This window comes from Epinephelus fuscoguttatus, linkage group LG12 (assembly GCF_011397635.1).
Source record: "Epinephelus fuscoguttatus linkage group LG12, E.fuscoguttatus.final_Chr_v1".
Taxonomy (NCBI): Eukaryota; Metazoa; Chordata; class Actinopteri; order Perciformes; family Serranidae; genus Epinephelus; species Epinephelus fuscoguttatus.
Genome location: NC_064763.1, coordinates 41,497,073 through 41,517,223, shown reverse-complemented (window position 1 = coordinate 41,517,223; position 20,151 = coordinate 41,497,073). Strand labels below are relative to the sequence as shown.

Sequence of the window (20,151 nt, the reverse complement as noted above, 5' to 3'; positions counted from 1 at the left end):
TTGTTCACCTTGTCAACCAAGGCCTGGCAAGTCTGTGTGGAGCCGTGTTCAGAAAATACCCAATTGAGCTGGCTGGCCTTCTTCAGTATGTCACCAATCAGCTGAAAGCAGGGAAGAGGTAAGTAGCTCCACACGACAAATGTGCTGGGTATGTTGAGTCCAAGCACCAGCTGTACCTTAATATCACTGCAAATCACATTACAAGCTACAGTAACAAGCAGTGGCTCATTTATTTTAATATCATTCAAAGGAGATGTTGAACTTGTCCATTCTGCATTATATTTTAAACACTTCACTTCTATTGCATCTTTGAATGTGTCCGGAAATGTGCTTTGCTTCATTCATCCCTCCTTCCTCTGCAGTTTTGACCTGTTGATCCTGAAAGAGGTGGTGCAGAAAATGGCTGGCATTGAGATCACAGATGAGATGACTTCAGAGCAGCTAGAAGCCATGACCGGAGGGGAGCAACTCAAAGCTGAGGTATGTAGACTCAAGTATCGTTATCACTCTCTGACGCAGTCTCTTGAGCAAGATTTCTATGCGTACCCCAACCACTGCTGCACCTGAGATCAGGTCATTGTCTTCATGGATGTGACTCTGTCAACAGGGCGGCTACTTCGGCCAGATCAGGAACACTAAGAAGTCGTCGCAGCGGCTGAAGGATGCGCTGTTGGACCACGAATTGGCCTTGCCTCTGTGTTTACTCATGGCCCAGCAGAGGAATGGTGTGGTTTTCTTAGAGGGTGGAGAGAAACACCTCAAACTTGTTGGCCACCTCTATGACCAGGTATGCATCCTCTCTCAATAAATTCATCCAAATAAGCTCTTTGTTCATTTTCTTTCTTGTCTGATATAACTATTTGTATTCCTGCAGTGTCATGACACGTTGGTGCAGTTTGGTGGCTTTCTGGCCTCCAACCTCAGCACTGAGGACTACATCAAGCGGGTTCCCTCCATTGACATCCTTTGTAACCAGTTCCACACTCCACATGATGCTGCCTTCTTCCTGTCTCGGCCAATGTACGCCCATCAAATTTTGGTGAGTGGACCACTGTGTCAGAGCCTCAGTGTGCATCATGTTGAATTTCTCTTATTGAGGGAAGTTCTAGCCTTAGTAATCAGGCCTGTAGTCTCTTTTACACTGCCTCTTAGCGGTGGGAATTTCACACTGTTATTGTGGTTCTGTATAAAAGGTACAATTGCTAAATGGAGGGACAGAGTTGTCTTGCGTTCAAGTTTGCATCAAAGGTGGTAACAGCACCGAAACAAGGGTTTTGTAAAACGGACAACTGGCAGGATGGTATCACAGGCAGCACAGGTGTGACATTTCGATTAAGTGTTTTAAGTGCAGCTCATTGCAGAAGATTTCAGAAGTAGCTGGTAGCAGTTAGCAGCTAACTCACAGAGGAAGAATGGCGGCTGAAAATTTCTGCAAATTGGGTAAACAATGTGGTCTGCGAGCTCCATAACTTCAGAGCAGAGGACGAGATCAACCACCCCATAACAGAGACAGTGGATGATTGTTATTGTCATGTTTGGCCATTCTTATTGTTTATAAAGAGCTGCTGATGCCTATGTCATCTGTAACACCAGAGGCCGACTCTTTTGTGTTAAACATCAGGCCTGCTTAGCTTCTGCAGGCTTGCTGTCTAAAATCACTACTGGAGTGGCATGAGCTGTTGTTTAGTTGTGTGTAAAAATGCAAAGGAGGCATAAATAAGGGACTTTGTCGCAGCCCTGTAGCATGATCTCTGTGTAAAAGGGGGTAATGATCAGGTACATTTTTGCCACACAATTCAGTCTAAGTTGGATTTTGATTGTAGAATTGTGTAATAGCTACGATTAGACAAATTCACATTTTCTCTCTTTTTCTTTCTCATGTTTTTTTACTTTGCTTTTAACTAAAATGGAGCAAGGTGCAGCAGTTTTTACTCAACAGACAGTCTTTCAGCTGCCTTAAAAGGACAGTTCAACCCCAAATCAAAAAGACATATTTTTCCTCTTGCCTGTAACGTTTTGTATCAGTCAAGATTGTTTTGGTGTGAGTTGCCGAGTGCTGGAGATATTAGCAAGAGATGTCTGCCTCCTCTCAAATGTAGTGATGACACTAGATGGCACTCAGCTTGTGGTGCTCAAAGCACCAAAAATGATTTTGAAACACTTCATAGCAATGTCTCTTCACAGAAATCATGACCTGGTTACTCAAGATAATCCACAGAGCTTGCTGTGAGCAGTGTCATGTAGGAACTATTTTCTTCCTACTGAACTACACTCACCAACCACATCACCACACAGAAGGAAGTGTGGTGGCCAGCTAGGTCCTCTAGCACCACAGAGATGGCTGACATTACAACTTAGCTGTGGAGGACGCCATCAATATTAACATCTTGTATTGTCATGAGCATGAGCCTCTCATCCATGAGTAGATGTACGCTTCCTTCTGTGTGGTGATACGGTTGGCGGGTGTAGCTCAGTAGAAAGAAAATAGTTCCTACATGAAACTGCTCTCAACAAGATATGTGGATTATGTTGAGTAACCAGGGCAGGATTTCTGAAAAGAGACATTGCTGCTGAGTTTTCCAAATGTTGTTTTGTTTTTGTTTTTGTTTTGGTACTTTGAGCACCACAAGCCAAGAAGGCAGACATCTCTACGGCAGATATCTCCAACACTCTGCAACTCACACCAAAACAGTAAAGACTGATAAATAGCACTACAAGTACGAGGAAAAAATGTGTTGTATTTGTGTATCTTTAGGGTGAGCTGTCTCTATAAGACTTATCCCTTTAGTTTAGATCCCTTTAGGGGAAAAAAAATTAGACTTAATTTTTTGGAAGTGGACAGGTTAAAAATCAGGTGATGGATACCTTTACAGCAGGGTTTATGTATGTGTGAAATGTATTGAAAATGATGTTTCTCGATTCGTACTTAACTGTAGCCGTTGACCTGACTTATTGTGCCGTTTGTATACATTTATTTTTTTAATAAAGTATTCCAAATGAAAACCAAAAATTATTTTGATTTGGAGAAAATGTAACTCCTGATTTATGCTCTCTGCACACAGTCTAAGTACGATGAGCTGAAGAAAGCAGAAAAAGGCAACCGGCAGCAGCAGAAGGTGCACAAGTATGTGGCAGCCTGTGAACAGGTGATGACACCGGTGCACGAAGCTGTGGTGTCCCTACATCCAGCCAGGGTCTGGGACGACCTCCGCCCTCAGTTCTATGCCACTTTCTGGTCTCTCACCATGTACGACCTGGCTGTTCCACACTCTGCTTACGACCGTGAGGTCAACAAGCTCAAGGTCCAGATCAAGGCCATCGAGGAGAACCCGGAGATAGTGAGTAGCTGATCCACAGCTGTTGCTAAACAGCACATCACATCACTAACAACTGTTTTTACATTTTACACTGAACTAAACTTTGTGTAGTGTGGCTTACAATAACTGCAGCAGTACAATCTTTGTACTTTAAAATCACACAAAGCAGCTCAAGACTCAGCAGTTGTATAAGAGATGTGAAAAAGTATAATTATTATAGGTCACTGTCAGTGTTGTGTGTATTCATAGTGTGAATATTCTCAAATGTAGCCCATGAATAAGAAGAAGAAGGAGAAGGAACGCTGCACTGCCCTGCAGGAAAAACTGCAGGAGGAGGAAAAGAAGCAGCTGGAGCACGTCCAAAGGGTTCTGCACCGCCTCAAACTGGAGAAAGACAACTGGTTGTTGGCCAGTAAGTATGCTAAGTGTCATGCCAGTGACAATTTTGATGCATCTTACTCTATGTTTGTACAGTCTTCAGCAATGTGTGTGACTTCTCTGTGCATCCATTTGAGTATGATTGATCTGTGAAAATTGCATTTATAGACCAAACCATACACATGCATCAGCCACATAATTACAGAGCTCAAGTTTGGTTCCTCCTTAAAGACCGTAAAGTATATAACAGATGGTTCATATATGAAAGAAAACAAAAATATATGTTTGGTACACAGTGTTCCTGCATTTTACAATCAAATAAAAATACAGTTTGAACTCCATTGAGACGGTCCAGACACAATACGACTGTTACGCATAAATGTGAACATAAAGACACAGCTGATTAAGTCATTGCCGTGATCGCAGCATTAATATTTGAGGTAAATTAATGTCTAAATGTTAATCACTTATCTGTCTCTGTTACTAATACAACTTGAAATGCTCACTGACAGAATCCACAAAGAACGAGACCATAACGAAGTTCCTGCAGCTCTGTCTGTTTCCTCGCTGCATCTTCTCCTCTATCGACGCTGTGTACTGCGCCCGCTTTGTCGAGCTCGTCCACCAGCAGAAGACACCCAACTTCTGCACCCTGCTGTGCTATGACAGGGTAAGACACCTCTATACATACAAGCTCCGACTTTCATTCACTTGCAGTGCTGATTAATAATTAAACTAGATTTTTACAGCAGTCTTCTTAAATCTAGAAAGTGATTTATAAGAAAGGAATAAACATTAATTATGTGATTAATGGAAGGGGATGATTAAGGCTCTCATTTGGCGCAGTCAGCGGAAAAGATGACGTAGAAATATCCATTAAAATAACACTAAAGGATAAATGTAAGTGTGGAAACTCCACTGAGTGGTTCAACCACCACTCAAGTGCACCATTAAATTAAAGCCTGAAAGGGACGTTTAATAACTTCTGGTCTATGAGACGATTTCTGTAAAACTCACAGAGACATAACACAAATAAGTGCAGCTGTGAAATACTGAGCATCAAAGTGCTGATGTATGTAAATGTATGCAGACTTTGCAGCTCTTTAAACATGCAGTTCATTTTTTAAACCTTATACATTGTTATGTAAGCCAATGCACAACATCGTGTCACTCTGCAGGTGTTCTCTGCCATCATTTATACTGTGGCCAGCTGTACGGAGAATGAGTCACACCGCTACGGACGCTTCCTCTGCTGCATGCTGGAGACGGTGACCCGCTGGCACAGCGACCGTGCAGTCTATGAGAAGGTGTCCATTTACACCTGTCCTCCACACCTGTCACTTTGATTTACTTGTGCCGTTTTCTGATGTCAGATGATCTGGGAACTGAACTGTCTGTTCTTACCGTGTGGTCATAGGAGTGCGTCAATTACCCCGGCTTCTTGACCATCTTCAGAGCCACAGGCTTCGATGGCGGGAACAAAGCAGATCAGCTGGATTATGAGAACTTCAGGCATGTGGTGCACAAATGGCACTACATGCTGACTAAAGTGAGCTGCCCTTTCTTATCATCATATTCTTATTGAAAATTCTGTTTCTTCTGTAATGGCAGCTGGAGCTCTGTTCGAAGTGCGTATTTATCTGCGATGGTGTCCTCTGTCTGTGCTCCATCCAGGCTTCAGTTCACTGCCTGGAGACGGGAGATTACACCCACATCCGCAATATTCTCATCGTGCTCACCAAGATCCTTCCCTGCTACCCCAAGGTCCTGAACCTGGGCCAAGCACTGGAGTGCCGTGTCCACAAGATCTGCCTCGAAGAGAAGGACAAGAGGCCTGACCTCTATGCCTTAGCAATGGGGTAACACAGCATTGTGTGCTGTTCAGCTCTCTGCGGAGCATACAGTTAACATGTAGTGTGTGAAGAGTGGTAATAGATTGGAAACGTGGAAAGACGGGGTCCTAAAAAAATAGTTGTGCGTTATCAAATTGGTTGGATATATAGATGTGTTATCATAGTTGTTCAGACACCGAGGAGAGGCAGAGGGGACTGTAATGCAGATGTTTGAGCTTTGTTATGAAAAGGCATTGTTAGACAATGGCCAGGACGTTATATGGGAGGCAGCTTGTTTTTCTACAGTGTCTGTAATTCAGCCTTGAGTGTTTATCAAGTGCCTGTTGAAAAGATAATCTATTCCAGCGACTGTATATTGGCAGACCCTCAGATTCCTCATGTAGGATTGAGTCTTTAAAGCTACAGTATATTTCTAGTCCAGTTGCTCCTGTCTTGCATCTGATTTCCGAAAACATTCAGGGACAGATCCTTTTTTTTGGTGGAAGTATGTACTTAGGTAGATACTGATCAGTACCTATGAGTGTCACGGGTGTGTTTATTTATAGCCTTGTATGGAGGGTTAATAGCAGAAAAATGCTGTGCTGAGCTCAGTTACCTGAGTTTTCCTGTCTCTGTTTGAAAGTTATATTCTTTGCAGTGTTTTGTTTCTGCCTGTGCAAACCCTTTATGCGTCTTACAGTTATTCAGGTCGGTTGAAAAGCCAGAAGGTGCACATGGTCCCTGAGAATGAGTTTCACCACAAGGAGCAGCCAGCACGCAGCGCCACCCCCGCCAATCAACAGAACGGCCCCGGCAGCACAGGCAAGCCCGCCACCAGCACAAGCAAGACAGAGGAGGGGACGTCAGAGGATGGTGGTGAGTGATTAGAAACGACACCAGGTTTTGAATGCAGTACGTGACCATTTTATTTAGTTCACAAGTAAGGAACCAGATTGAGCATGGTGCTGTGCTGCATTTAGCTGAGATCATGTTTTCATCTGCAGTACCACTCCACTGCTGAGTCATTCTGTTTCACATTGTTGTTTCATAAAGTCTGATAAATATTAAAATGCTCAAAGGTCCAGTGTAGAACTAATGGGATTTATTAGCAGTAATGGAATATAATATTCATTTTCATTAGTTTATATTCACGTTAAAATAAGAATTGTAGTGTTTTCATTACCTTTTAAATGAGCCATTTATATCTACATACAGAGCGGGTCCTCTTCCATGGAGTCCGCCATGTTGTTGTACAGTAGTCCAGAATGGACAAATCAAACCTGATTCTTGATGGAGCCATTCACGTTTTTCGTTGGCTTATATTCTCCTACACACTTGGCACACAGGAACGTTTTTGTTGCAGTCTGCACCCTCACAGACTCACAAGTCAGTCTTTAGACGCTTTGCTTAACTAAAGACTGATGACTTTCTCCCTGATTTTGTGTTTAGATGGGCGGATACAATTTCAGAGTTTAAAAAAACTCCCTACGTTGCAGAACCAATAGTAAATCTGCAGGGCGGTCCTTCAGTGGCTCGCTGAACTCTTGTGCTTGTAAACATAGTCCCACTAGAAACACGTGTAGCGGTACAAAATGGCTCAGCCGCGCTCGCAGAAAACTCCGTCAAAGTTAGTGGATGTTTGTTGCGTTTGCGGCGACACATTCTCGCCAACTAAAAGAAACAAACATAATCTTTTACAAGGTCATGACTCATCCATCTGGCCAGACTATAATGTTAGAGGGAATCGCCTTGTTGTTTACAAATACTTCCGGGTAGAAAACCAGCAGAGCTTTTAGCTTTTAGCTATTTCTTAGCCGTTAGCAGTGTCTGTAATAGGTAATAACTCATTAAACGGTCCGTGAAAAAAAAAATTTTATCCAGCGGATATCTTAGTTACAACATGATTGAGCTAGCAAAGCAGTTTTGTGTTGCTATGTGTGGTATTTATTCAGTTTTGGGAAATCACGATGTCTAGAAAGCATCAGTGGCTGCAGCTGACAGGGACAGCTAACACCAGGTTAGCAGCAAAGCTAACATCAGGACGTCATCTGTTAAAAGCCTCCCGTTGTCGGATACGACATGACACTACTCCAGTTAGCTCAATCATGTTGTAACTAAGACATCCGCTGGAATAAAATATTTTTTTTCACGGATGAGCACACGTTTGATGAAACGGAGTTAAATCTCTCGGCATCCATTTTCAAGCTCTCTGTGTGTTTGTTTCCTTGCGGACGAGAAAAGGAGGAGCACACATTCCCGAGAAGGCGTGTCCTTTTCAAAAATGCAAGAGGCGTTGCTTTGTTGCCGGCCGTTTTTGCCGGTGTGTTAAACCCACTTTAGAAAGGAGTGTCCCCAGACTATCAGAAGGCAGAGATCTCTGATTGGCTGGTGGCGAGACTAGCACCCTCATCACTAGAGGCCACTAAATCCTACACACTGGACTTGTAAGGTTAATTTGCTGTCCATTTGCAACATTGTTTTCCCCCTGAAATAATAGGTTTAATGCCATTAAACTAATATGCGTGTGAATAATATTTTTAAATCCTGTGCTCATACAGTTCTTTGTTTGTTTTTATACAGATCGGGGCAAGGATAAATCTCAGGGGACCACAAAGCCAGTGAACAAAGCCAACAGTGCAGCGGCCAAAGTGACCACCAGCAACGGGAATGGTGCTCTCAACAGGTGAGTGTTCCAAGAGCTGCTCTGACACAAGTTTACCTCAAAGATTAGAAATAAACAAAGGATCAAAACTGATGGTGAGCAGTGATATCATGTCCAGCTACACCTCTAGTTGGTTTTGCCTACAAGTCTATATATAATACTGTGTTAGGATCAGCAGAATCTCGTCTGAAACGTTTTTGAATAAAGAATTTTAATAATGAATAATGCATCCCTTTGCAGCACCAAAGCTGTCAAAGAGCGGGACGACAAAGAGAAGAGCGGGAAGGAGAAAAAAGAGAAAAAGGAAAAGACACCAGGCAGTACTCCCGAGACAAAGGCAGAGAACCGTCGGGAGAAGCAGAGAGACGAGAGAGCGGGGAAGGAGGAGCGGGCGGCACGTGAGGGTAAGGAGAAGACCCCCAAGGCAGACAGGGAGAAAGTGAAGGCCGAGGAGAAGAGCAGCAAAGACGACAAGGCCAAAGCCGGCAACGGGGAGCCCATGGAGCCATCCAGGGAGCGCGATGCCATTAAGGAGTCCAAAAGCAAGGAGAAAGGAGACAGGAGCGCTGTGGCCGGGTCCCTCAAGTCACCAGTTCCCAGATCAGAGTCAGCCGAATCTGAGAGGGGTAAGGAGCCTGTCTAGATGTCTCGACTGCTCATTAAATTTGATTGATTTGAATGCACTGCTGGTCCACACACAATGTCTATAAAAGTGTCTTTTCTTGTTTTAGAATATCAAATCACATGGATGTTTTTAAAAATCTAAAGAGAAGCCTGATGCTCTGTTATTTCAACATATTTAATTTAATCAAATTAGATGAAATAAGAGTAGGAATGTTCTCCCCGTGCTACACAGTTAAACACAGATCTCACTCTTCTCGTCTTCACAGATCACAAAAGACGAAAGCTCGACAGTCACTCTTCTCCGTCCCACTCCTCGTCTGTTAAGGTTAGTATGGCTTGAGGAAGGCTGTGCCAGTTTCTTCTCTATCTGCCGGAGCGTTCCCTGCCGTTGCACATTCCAGCAGCCCCGAAGATCACCAAGGAGAGTTGTCGTTCATGCAGGCATGGCATCTGGAAACCCCAACCAAATCCATGGGAGTTGGAAAGCATTCCATGGACATCAGCATAATATTTTGCAGAATTGGGAGAAACCCCCCCCCCAAAGACTTAGCCAAGAGAATATTATGTATATTGAGTATTTTCATATTGAAATATTTATCTATTTTCATATTAATGAAAGCAGTCAGTGTGCCTTGGGAAGAAAGAAGTTTTTTAAGCATTTCTATATTCCTTGTGGATTTTTTTCTTGCTTTTTGAGAATCGCAGCCACCTGAAGTAACATGGCTTGCCAAATCAAGAGCTTTCGCCTTCTCCAATGGCAAATATTTTTTTAACACCAAGAGCAGTGTTTTACTACTTGAAATGGTGTCCAAGATTTTTTCCCCCGTTTTTGCGAGCTGAGAAGATACCCTGGTTAAAGTGATGTAAAGTATTTTACTTTCCCCTCAACGTGCCCGGATCCTGTGCTGAGTCGGATGGCGTCCAGCAAGCCACCCTGCTGTGGGAGAGCCTCCCTGCTGCGGCGGCTGAGTCACCGGTCCCCCTCCTATCTCCGTTTGTTAAAACGGCCTGCATGCAGCCTTCACATCACACGATGCGTGTCCAGTCAGCCCTGCCGGCCCCTACAACGCTATCCCCACAACTACCAGCCATCGGCATCAACAGTCGTACTACCTCCTGGCAAGCCACCAGCAACTGAGATCAACGGAGAAAATGAATGTCGCAGTTTTGAATCAGCCAAAAATGCAGAGGAAAGTAAGCCTGCCCCTACAAAGAGAGAGAGAGTGAGGGAAAGAGTGGGCGAAGCCTGAATTGTCTGGAGCATTGCCCAAACCACTGCAAGCTTGTGATAGTTCTTTATTTTACCCTTCCACCAGAGAACTAGGCTCCCTGTGTCTTATCCGTTCCTGAACTGTAAGTGACAGCAACAGTTACTTATGTAGGGATGCAGTCAAGCACATAAGAACCGAGTGATTTGTCTTACACACACACACACACACACACACACACACACACACACACACACAGGCACACGCATACACATTATTTACAGCACTTGCACTTTAGATGTTGAATAGCAGCTGCACTGTAAGACTTTTATATTATGCTGCCTGATATTGCAGACATGTTTGTAGTAATATGACTAGCAGTTATTTCATATATGCTCAGGGTTTTCTATTTTAAGTATTGACATTCCAGATGTTGAGCTTATGAACTCTCCTTTATGTAATAACCTTGTCAAAGCCTTAGTCCTTAAAGGTCAGAGGTCAAGGGAGAAGTATGCTGTCGGTCCGGCCAGCCCCGACTCCCCGCCCCCACCCCCACCCCTTCTTCCAACTCTACTGCTGTCTGACAACCTCCTTCCAATCCCCCACCCCCCCACCCCCTCCCAGCTCATCTGTCATCTCCATTCATCCCTACAGGACAATAGCAACGAACCCAAGGAGTCCACATCCAAGGTTTGAACCGACTCTGCTACTTGTACCTTCTCTCAGATTGTCTGTTCTTTGTACAGGTGCCAAATGTGCACAGCTGCTGACAAGAAATGACTTATTATACATGTCTGACTTTCATCATCTCTCCATTGTTTGTGTTGTCACACTTTGTAACTAGTCGTAAGACAGTAGTGGTGGATTGATGCATGTGTCACCATTACCACTTTGCTGGATGTAAAAACCAAAGCTGTGAATTACAGAGGCTACTGCAGTCGGGTAATCATCTCCGTGGCTTTGTCACTACAAGCACCCCCCCCCCCCTTTATAATGACACAGTCCTTACATTGATTTTTTTTTAATACATATATAAAGAATGTTGCTTAGCTAAGCTTTAAGGTTCATCTTATGGCATCTTTTACAGTCAGTTTAGACCCAAACTGTATATGTGTGTGTCATGAGTTTGTCACAACACTGAACCACGTGTACCACATGAGTTTTTGACACTGATTAATAGAAAATTGAAATAAATCTTGATTGACCTGAATTAAGTACAAAAAGCTCAAAGGCAGTAATTCTAACTTTTTGATTTGTTTGCATCGTCTGTTTACATCTGTCCCCCTCACTTCATGTTGATCAGTGTCAGAGTACTGTCTTTGCATTTCTGTGTGATAAGACAAAAGAAGTATGTATGTGCTGTATGGTAACTCTTTACTTTAAGTCCTCCTGATAACATGATATATGAAAACAAATCTTATGTTATTGCAGCTTTTTTTGTTGTTATATAAACTTGTTAACGGGGCTGCAACGATTTTCATTTTGGATTGATAAATGATTGATAAATCGATCAGGTGTTTGGTTTATAAAATGGCAGAAAATGGTCCAAAAAAAATGTCAGTCAGTGTCAAAGAACAGGATGAAGTTCTCAAATGTTTTGTTTTCATCCACATCCCAAATATATTCAGTTTGTTGTTGAAGAGCGGTAAAGAAACCAAAAATATCAACATTTTAAAAGCTGGAGTCTTTTTTAAATGACCTAATAACCTATTAATCGCTTATCAGATTAATTTGGGAACAATTTAATAGTTCACAACTAATCAATTAATTGTTGCAGCTCTAACGGTCATTCATTTTGTGTTTGTACATCAGCCTCCACCTCAGGGTGCCCACAGGAGTGCCTATTACATGTTTCTATAATGTTTATAAATACAAACGAGGGGGACTTGAACTAAAGTTTTGCCCACTGACATATAGTAAAATTGATTATAGACAGCTGTCCCAGTTGTTTTCAGGTTGCAGTGAGTTGTAGTTTTTACTGTCCTGCATTCACTGCAAGCTAACATTAATCCAAAGTACCAGCAGGACCAATGGAGCTCAGTCAGAGGATGTTGTGATATTTGTTATATCGTCTTAGTTCAGAGAACTACAGAGACTGTTGTGTTGGACACAGCTTTATTTGAGTCTGTTTGTTAAAGCTTTGGTAGCTTGATCAGTACTGATGATGAAATTGGCTATCAAACATTTTCCAAGTATTATAAATCTCAGTAACAGATATGTGAATAGGAATATAGTCAGTCAGTATCTGGGACTGTATGGATCAACATGGAGAGAGAAGATTTCAGTAGTTTTCACTCTTGTTTTGTTGCTAGCGTTGGTTATTCTTTTGTAACACAGTAAGGTCCTGTTTACACCTGGTATTAACATGAATCTTTGGTGATCACATCACGTGTGGACAGCTCTTAGTACGGGTGTGAATGCAGCCCTCCCTGCTTAGCTCTGGAGATCAAATCGTTCAGACCACACTGAGAGGTGCACATGGCCACATTCTTTATTTACATTGCGTTTGTTTGTATGTTACTCACATACTCTTCAGGAGAGGCCATCTACAGCAGAATGTAGAAGATTTAATAAGTCCAGTTAACTGAATATTTTACATCAGCGGCTGATGTTTTGTTGTTGTTTTTTGTTGTTATTTTTTAAACTGAGAGAAAAATCTGAAGCTCATCTGTCATTTTGACAGATTGAACACTGAAGGCGATCTGCCTTAACTTTAAGTAATTCACACTCCTGCCCTGTTGGTGGTGTGTGCATATTAATAAGCTTTTGTCTAGTTTTGTATTTGATCTCACAAACATGACCTGGTTGTCCAGCTTGCTGTAGCCAAAGAGATTACGTCTTTGTTTTTAGCCATCACATTGGTGGGCTTCAGTGTCTGCCCGGCTCGACTCTGGCATTATCGCCATTGATAACCGTTATATAAAGTTAGCCTTGTGTTGCCAACAGGTAGCTCCGTCACCTGTGTATGTGGGTGGACTCTCACAAACTGTCCCTGGTGTGGAGCTCACATTCCTGCAGCAGTTTCATGTGAAACAGAGCAACAGCTGGGCGAGGACAGGCCAAGGGAGTCAGTGCACTGCATGCAGCTGTACAATGAAATAAGATTTTAAATACTAGAGAAGTCATGTGTAGCATCACCTCCGTGGCCAAAGCATCAACAGTTTGCTTTTGATTAGCCCAAGAAGGGTGAATGCGATGGAGGATGACGGACAATCATTTAATACCCATAGCTTTTATCAGCCAGTGACAGCTAAATTTAAAATGACGGACAGTATCAGATTTTGACCTAAATTTTACAACCCTGTCTGTCAAAATGAGGAACAAGGAGAAAGTCAAACGCCACCTCTGGATGGAATTCCTTGCTTTTTAATTGAAGTAATCCTTTGCATTGTTGGAGGGGGCGGTGATAGGGACCCCCATCCCTCCACAAAGACATCTACAGTCTCCCACAGTCCGTCTCCTCGAGGCAATCTAATATATTGTTGCTAAAAAGTGCATATAGCACAACAAACCTCCCACCAGTTAAAAACAACAGCACATTTGTTCCGTGTTGACTCGCCTATAGAGCGGGGATGTGAGATCCATTCACAAGTGCTCACACAAAGACACATTCCAGTGCCAAGTGTGAACAGACAACGCTGGCCACGTTTGACCGGACGCATGTTAATATCAGGAGTAAAAAGGGCACAAGCTTAATTTCTAGTGATTTCAACACTCAATATGAATGAGCTCCTGAAGACATAAATATATTTTTCTGTGTCTCGTTCTGTTCATATATAATCATCTTTGCAGCACCACGCCAACTACAATTCAGTTGCCCGGTCCAAGAGCAGAGAGAGAGAGACGGAGAAGAAAGACTCAGACAACACACAAGGCCGATCCAAAGAGAAGAAGGAAGAGAAGGATCGCAAAGACAGGAAAAGAGTCAGTATTAACAAGATCACTGCACTTTGAAAAATGGGTTTTTGGAAAGGTCATCCTGTGTTTCTCTATTTTTTTTTTTTAACTCCATGTATTTCTTGTTCTAAAGGTAGCCAGTGTTCATTTTCATTAGACAGAGTAGCAACAGATCTCTACAGTTGGGATTTTAAGTTGCCACTAACATACTGCACGTCTTCTTTCTCCTTTAGGATCATGCTGTCAATGACCGTGAGACGAGCCAAGAGTCCAAACGTAGAAAGGATGAGAACGGAACCAGTATGTTTGCGTTTGACAAACCTGAAATAACCGTTCATTTACCAAATACAGTGTAAAAAAACTGACAAAAGCAAACTCAATTTGTCTTCACAGATTCCTCTAAAAACAGCAAGAGCACAAGTCCTTCCTGCGACTCCCCGCTTTCTGCTGAGAAAGAGAAGAGCAAAAGATCCAAATCTTCCAGTAAAGAGAAAGCGGAGTCATTGAAACCTGAGCGGACGTCCTCTGGAGGCAAAAAGGTCAGCTCAGTTAGTCACCCTCCAACACTGTCACACTCTGTCCTGGTCTGTTCGCAGGGAACATGACCTTTAATTCAGGAAGTTGTAGTCGTCCCTTGTTGAAGAATGTTTTTTAGTTCAAATGTGTATTTTTATTGTGTGAATAAAAGATTAAGACTTTAAATGAATGCTAAATATTTCTGCTTGTGTTGTTGTGCCTCAGGAGTCCAGACACGATAAAGAGAAATCTGAAAAGAAGGAGAAGAGGGACAGCAGCGGAGGAAAAGAAGAAAAAAAGCAATATCCTTAAATGCAGAATGACACCTAGGTCATGATTGATTTTTTTAGTGGGAATATTTTAAAGTGTGGAGTCTTTCTCTTTCACTGCTGCAGCAGATCAGTCGGGGTTACCTGGTCGACACTGACACACAAAGCAGCCTGTTTTAAACTAAACATTTGTGCGCCAGTGTTTCAGTGTGTGTGAAGCACAGCCACTCCGCTGCACCGAATGTGTTTTCCATTTGTCTCCACAATGAGGGCATCACATCCATTTTCGTTCCTATTGTGTGTCACTGAACGCGCTGAGATGCAACAACTGTTCAAGACCGCAGCAGATGCTTTATCGCATCGAGAAGCCAGCCAGCAGGACTCGCTTGTAAACATAATTAGCGCACTAATCCTCGGCCTATAACCATTCAACTTTTGTAATTTGAGCATTAAGCGCGGGCTAATTTCTGTCTGGCAGTTACAGCCGCTCCCTCTGATCCAGCTAAACCAATCATGTGCTCTTAAACTTGGATCTCATAATTTCAATTGGACATTTCAAAGAGCCATTGTGTTGCACATACAGTTGCTCACTCACTTTATACCAGGCAGTTATTTACAATGCACTGGCACTCCACACGAGTATTAATGCTGTTTCTCTCATTTCCTGAAATGGAGAAAGTACTTGTGTTGTTTTGGTTGCTGTTCATGTTGTATTGGATGTTTTGAAGCTTGTCTCTCTTCATGATAGAAACACATGTTTTTTGACGATCGGTAATTCAGCACGTGTCAGCCTTTCAGTCTTTGCTTAATTTACAGTTTCCCTTAACAATCATACTCATAAATCCTCTGACAAGCACAGATAATGTGCACTAATCAGTGAAGGTAAGGCACATTCAGTTCCTTTGCAAACAGCTCTCAGTACAGCATGTATGTGGTCAGCATTTAATGTCTGCTCTCCTCTTTGATCCACAGCAGAACTGGAGACGCTGTGTTTTTATCTGCAACTCCATCTGTACTATGTTGTTAACTCGTACTCTCATTTCTGCCTGTGTTGTTTTGCTGTAAAGTCTCCTCCCAAGTGTTGTTAGCTGTAGTTACTTCAACTTACAGATCACCTCATTATTTTTCCATTTCAGTACACAGTAAAACGGCTGAAATCTGTTTTTCTTTTTGTTGTTTTTCTTTTTGTATTCTTCAGTATGGGCACAATGTGCTGCTCTAATCACAATGTTATTCTAATTAGAGAAGTGGTTACTGTATGAAATGATCTCTTGGTAACACCTGGTCATGGATTCAATAATCTCATGCTTGAATATTTGTTTTGTACATCGTCAGGCTTTGCTTTTTGCTCGTTTTATTGGAGTTAACATGCTTTCCGTACTCACTTACCTCATATCCTTTTTGAGATACTTAGATACTTTTTATTTATTTATCTCCACCTTTTAATCCGAGTAAGACAGTAGACGTAAGTGAGGAAAATGATACAAAGGACCAGTTTGTATATTGTGTACAATAATAAAGAGGGTAACATGAAATTCACATCATGTTATTTCTTTTCTTTTTCTTTTTTTTTTTGATGTCCCTTCCAGTGATTTTGTGTTAACCAGGTTTTTACATAATTTATATAAAAAAAAAAAAAAATGCCAGTTCGATCTTGATTCAAATGTAGAATTGTAAAGATAAACCAGAGAAAACAATTCTGAAGCTCTGTACTCCAAATACAACTGTTTCAAAACGTCTTTTGGAGATTTTATCTGCTGTACTCAATGAGTGTAAGCTTTTTTTAAAAAAACAAAAACCAATAAATAATAGTTTTCCTAGTGTGTCACTTTGATATCGTCTCCTATCGTTCTTTTTGTCTGTCTCTGCAAACAGCTCAGTGTCCACAGACCAGTCACAGCCGGTGTAGAAATTGTTTGAACTTTCACTGTTTGTACAGTTGAATGATTTTAAGAGGTTTTCAGCTCACACTCATCTGTTACTTTTCTGTTTGTCAGTGTAGCCTGTTGACCCACAACACTGAAATACATTTAGCTCAAGAGTCTTAATGGGCCCGTCTTGATATCTGATTGAAGCTGTGTTTTTATTGTGGATACAGTTACATTTGCAGCCTGATCAATCAGATTACCCTCCTGTCATTGACTCTGAATCAGCTCTGTGTTAACTGGTCAAAATGACTTTGGCTGTCTTGACTTCCCTGATGTCACACACAGAATGATAAAGCTACAACACTTTATTTTATGGGTCCCATAGTTTCCCCCCAAAAAAGTGTAGAAATGAACTAAGTTTACAGAAAGTTTCTGGGGAGAAAAAAATGTAATTTGGTGATGACAGTAAGGTGAATGAACAAAGTGATGCACTTCCACCTGATTCTAATATACTGACTGAATCATCTGTGGAGTCTCAGAGTCACAGCAAATGTGATATTAAATCTTTTTTTGTTCTCTCAGTGCTAGAGATGCACCGATACCACTTCTTCCTTCCCGATACTGATTCCGATCCCTGAACCTTAGGTATCTGCCGATACCGAGTACCGATCTGATACCAGCGCTTAGAATAAAAATGGATGGGATATGAACTGTTGTATGTCTCAACTCCTAAAACTCTGTGTAAAATATTAAGAAATAAATACATAATAGTAGAATCAATGCCATACAACTTTATTATTATTATTATTATTATTATTATTATTATTATCCAGTGTTGACACAGATCAAGACACAGGTTAAAGTGCAGCCACACAATTTGGCAAAAAAGACATTTTAAAGGCTACAGTAGAATGCTTTTTAAACTGTGCTCCGTTTCCGTTTCGTTTGCCTGTAGCGTGCGTATGCGTAATGACGTGAGGCATTACATGGTATCGGATTGGTCATAGGCTGTACTCACTGATACCGATACTGCATTTTAGGCAGTATCAGAGGCATTGTTTTATTATTTTATTTGGAAGGAGGACAGTGTGCATTAATGGACATTTCTGTAAATGTGTGAGTTTTAGCCAAAGGCTAATTCACAACTGTGGTCCTCCGGCATGGTGTTAAAAACCTCAGAGTCATTAAAATCCATCAAACAAAAACAGGTAGTCAGGGACAACCATGTAATACTACAGAACGACATCAGAACAGACAGTAATACAAAACAAGGACAATACATCTAGAACAAAACAGAAAATACAAGTGTGACCAACACATTTAGTGCAGTATAATACAGTGCATCATGATTTTAATGTGTGGTAAAAAGTGAGGCAAAGCAATGCAAAATTCCGATACTGGTATCGGTACAACAAGTACTTATTTTCAAAATGCCTGCTGTTGAATTCAACACAGTTAACAACTACATGCAAAAATTTCTCTGAAATTTGTGCCAAACAATATTTCTCATCAGAAAACACATCATGAGAATGATTGGACCTGTAAAATAAAAGCCAAACTTACGAACTCTGTAAAATTCCCCCTTCTTTCTAACATGGAAACCCACTGGTGCCAGGTAAAGAAAAGGATTGTACTAGAAGTTAAACACAAGACAAAGACAATATTCTAATCAATCATGGCAGATTTGCCTTTTAAATTTGTGCAAACTGTTTCAAATTAACCACAGAGACCTCCATGTACACGTGCACATCAAATTTGTCGTCTTGATTAATGATTCTGCTTCAAATCAGGCGTGTTAGAGACACAACTCCACTGAAAATAATGGATCATTTAACTTCTCTTTCTGCCAATAACTCCCTCATGACTGTTCATTCAAACCAATTCTAAACACCTCAGAACTGAGGGAAACCTGTGTAGTCATCTCTCTGAGAGCAGCAGTAGTAAAACCCGGATCATTTTTAACTACGACACAGGCAGACCCGGGACAGTGATGGTCAACATGTTGTGATAGAGGCTGTTAACAAATCTACACTCATGTTGTTATGTCACTACTGTGCTAATTAAGTCCAGGTGGTTCTTGTATGTGCTGTATATTGTGGGATGTTTCTGTTGTTGCTCAGGGATGAGTGCCCTTTGTGTAGGCAGAATGCCACTGAGCATTTCACTGTATTTCTTTGACAGGTAACTTGATTAGATCACTGTGATAAAGTAAAACATGCTGACCCTCACATCTCCAACATGTCCAGACAATTAATTCAACGTTAAAGGAGTCATCGTGTGTTCATGGCTGTAGATCTGTGAGCAGCTGTATTCATATTTGAAACTCTGCACATCAATAAGTTTCCTCTCTGCAGGACTCCCAAACTGTCAGTGCATCATGACGAGGAGAGCCCTGTGGTTAAAGGGGACGACAGCAGCAAATGTGATTGTCCATGATTGGCTGCAGGGTGTTCATTAAAACCTGATAATGGACACCCACTAAATAGTCCTGTCCGTTCACTGTTCTTAATGAATGTGCTGGTAACATAACAGTATCAGCCTGTATCTGATATGAGAAACCATAGCAACAGGGATGCAGCCAAAGCCTCCTTTGACAGTTTATTTACAGAGTGTAGTCGTTCAGTGTCTCATCCTCTGAACACCACAGGATGGAGACTGTAACACACAAGCTGCAGGAGCTACACTGCCCCTCTGAACTCACTGGTGCTTTGTGTCATATCAGTGGTGCTGTAGTGGAGGGTACAGAGGGACCAAGAATGAGCCCTTAAACATGGAAATAAGTTGAGCTGAAATAAGGTCTTTTGTTAACACAAGCTTAATAGACTCCTGAATTATGAAGCTTTTATGTGTCTATAGAAAGTGGTTGCTAACAAGAGGCTAAATGACACTGCAGAACATCATCATGTCAAACACAGCTTTGCAGCCTTGCTGTGGTAGGGATGTTAAATCATGCGACTGTAGTGTAATTTGTTTATAGCGAGATGTTTGCTTTTTACCTCTGGTGAATGCATTTGGGTTTCAAAAATAATGCTTAAAATAATAAAAAAGGTGTTCAGTTGTGAAGATTACTTTGTTAAACATAACATGTAAGTATCATAAAAAATTGTTTGCCAAAGAGCTTATTTTCTGGGGAGTTCCCACAGCCCTATGTTCCCACAGCCCTATGTTCCCACAGCTCTATGTTCCCACAGCCCTATGTTCCCACAGCCCTATGTTCCCACAGCTCTATGTTCCCACAGCCCTATGTTCCCACAGCCCTATGTTCCCACAGCCCTATGTTCCCACAGCCCTATGTTCCCACAGATCTATGTTTCAACAGCCCTGTGTTCCCACAGCCCTATGTTCCCACAGCCCTGTGTTCCCACAGCTCTATGTTCCCACAGCTCTGTGTTCCCACAGCCCTATGTTCCCACAGCTCTGTGTTCCCACAGCCCTATGTTCCCACAGCTCTATGTTCCCACAACCCTATGTTCCCACAGCCCTATGTTCCCACAGCTCTATATTCCCACAGCCCTATGTTCCCACAGCCCTGTGTTCCCACAGATCTATGTTTCAACAGCCCTGTGTTCCCACAGCCCTA

The 20,151-nt window shown here is 41.9% G+C and overlaps 1 protein-coding gene across 3 annotated transcripts in view; it reads left to right on the top strand.

Moving 5' to 3' along the window:
• The window catches only part of thoc2 (THO complex 2), a 31,421-nt gene extending 14,884 nt beyond the window's left edge, over positions 1–16,537 (top strand). The window contains exons 19-39 of one of the 3 annotated variants that reach the window (XM_049591113.1): positions 22–118; positions 363–480; positions 608–787; positions 875–1,039; positions 3,063–3,338; positions 3,588–3,729; positions 4,208–4,365; positions 4,874–5,002; positions 5,113–5,244; positions 5,370–5,554; positions 6,228–6,403; positions 8,108–8,210; positions 8,430–8,815; positions 9,080–9,138; positions 10,676–10,711; positions 13,814–13,945; positions 14,152–14,218; positions 14,312–14,457; positions 14,660–14,736; positions 15,539–15,585; positions 15,679–16,537. In XM_049591113.1, the coding sequence (XP_049447070.1) occupies positions 22–118; positions 363–480; positions 608–787; positions 875–1,039; positions 3,063–3,338; positions 3,588–3,729; positions 4,208–4,365; positions 4,874–5,002; positions 5,113–5,244; positions 5,370–5,554; positions 6,228–6,403; positions 8,108–8,210; positions 8,430–8,815; positions 9,080–9,138; positions 10,676–10,711; positions 13,814–13,945; positions 14,152–14,218; positions 14,312–14,457; positions 14,660–14,736; positions 15,539–15,566 (2,792 nt within the window). In that variant the 3' untranslated portion in view covers positions 15,567–15,585; positions 15,679–16,537. Of the gene's footprint in view, positions 1–21; positions 119–362; positions 481–607; positions 788–874; positions 1,040–3,062; positions 3,339–3,587; positions 3,730–4,207; positions 4,366–4,873; positions 5,003–5,112; positions 5,245–5,369; positions 5,555–6,227; positions 6,404–8,107; positions 8,211–8,429; positions 8,816–9,079; positions 10,008–10,675; positions 10,712–13,813; positions 13,946–14,151; positions 14,219–14,311; positions 14,458–14,659; positions 14,737–15,538; positions 15,586–15,675 lie in introns of those variants that run through there. The other 2 variants (XM_049591111.1, XR_007450518.1) reach the window with 2 other exon arrangements.
• Positions 16,538–20,151: the final 3,614 nt, after the last annotated feature.